The sequence below is a fragment of the Pinus tabuliformis genome, chromosome X, assembly GCF_031772625.1.
Source record: "Pinus tabuliformis cultivar Carrire ecotype Pingquan chromosome X, CPIR1, whole genome shotgun sequence".
NCBI classification, from domain to species: domain Eukaryota; kingdom Viridiplantae; phylum Streptophyta; class Pinopsida; order Pinales; family Pinaceae; genus Pinus; species Pinus tabuliformis.
Window position 1 is genome coordinate 51,949,344 of NC_142308.1, and position 1,007 is coordinate 51,950,350.

The window sequence follows — 1,007 nt, forward strand, 5'->3', positions numbered from 1 at the left end:
GCAGTATAGTTTGGGTTCCCACGTCAGAGTGGTAAGAACTGTGGGCAAGCCAACCGCAGATCAAACACTGTTTCATTAACGCCGCCTGTACCACCATACTCCTCATCTCTTCAATAAAGCCTCCAGCTGCAACACATAGGAATTCACATCAGGGCTATATGTTATGTGCATACAGCTTTCAAATTCAACAGAGTGCCGAGGTCTATTAACAATTATGGATAGTTGCAGTTCTAGGTTTTCCAGAAGTGAATGCGAGACAGCAAAAGTGATATTGTCAGATGGCACTTTGACCCAATACGGGGAGCATATCAAAGCAGAAGAGATCATTCGACAGAATCCAGACCATTTCCTCTGCGATTCGGATTCTCTGTGGATCGATTGTTACATGGTGGCCGTCGATCCAGAAGAGAAATTGGAGATGGGTCAACTCTATTTTCTCCTTCCACTGCGTAAACTGCAATATGTGCTGTTGATGTCCGATATGGCTGAGATGTTGGGCAGAGCTATTTCAGCCATGAGATCCACAGGATGCCAGTATAACTGGAAAATTTCTACTTCCTGCCCAAACGAAAAGCCCGACCGGTTTGCAGGAGGATTAGGGGTCATGGGCTCTGTTAGGAAGCCAGCATTCGGATCAAGGAGGCTTGAAACAATCCATGAAAGATGAACGTACTCATATCGAACAATAGCAGACTTAACTGTGTTTTTGTAAGTTGTCAAAGGCCACTGTATGCATCAACCCGTATGTGGGTCTCTGCTCACTGGAGGTTAACGTTGATTCATTATTCATTCACTGTGTAATCTGTATTTCATATCTAACATTCTACAATTGTGTTTGTGTTACTCCTTAATATCTACAAATTTGTGGGTAATTTTTTTTTTGGGTTATGTTGCTTGAAAATATCATAAAGGAAACTAATTATTTTATTGGGAAAATTTGCTAGATTTGTTTTTTTTTTTTTTTTTTAAATGTTCCTTGAAAATATCATAAAGGAAACTAATTATTT

The 1,007-nt window shown here is 40.2% G+C and overlaps 1 protein-coding gene across 1 annotated transcript; it reads left to right on the forward strand.

The window, feature by feature from the left end:
* The first annotated feature begins 214 nt into the window (after positions 1-214).
* On the forward strand, positions 215-667 carry LOC149138287 (uncharacterized). Its single transcript, XM_089450315.1, has one exon. It carries the CDS (start codon positions 215-217, stop codon positions 665-667), a length of 453 nt encoding a protein of 150 aa, XP_089306441.1.
* Positions 668-1,007: the final 340 nt, after the last annotated feature.

Coding starts and splice junctions, on each gene's coding strand:
- LOC149138287 (XM_089450315.1), top strand. CDS start 215: ATGGATAGTTGCAGTTCTAGGTTTTCCAGAAGTGAATGCGAGACAGCA.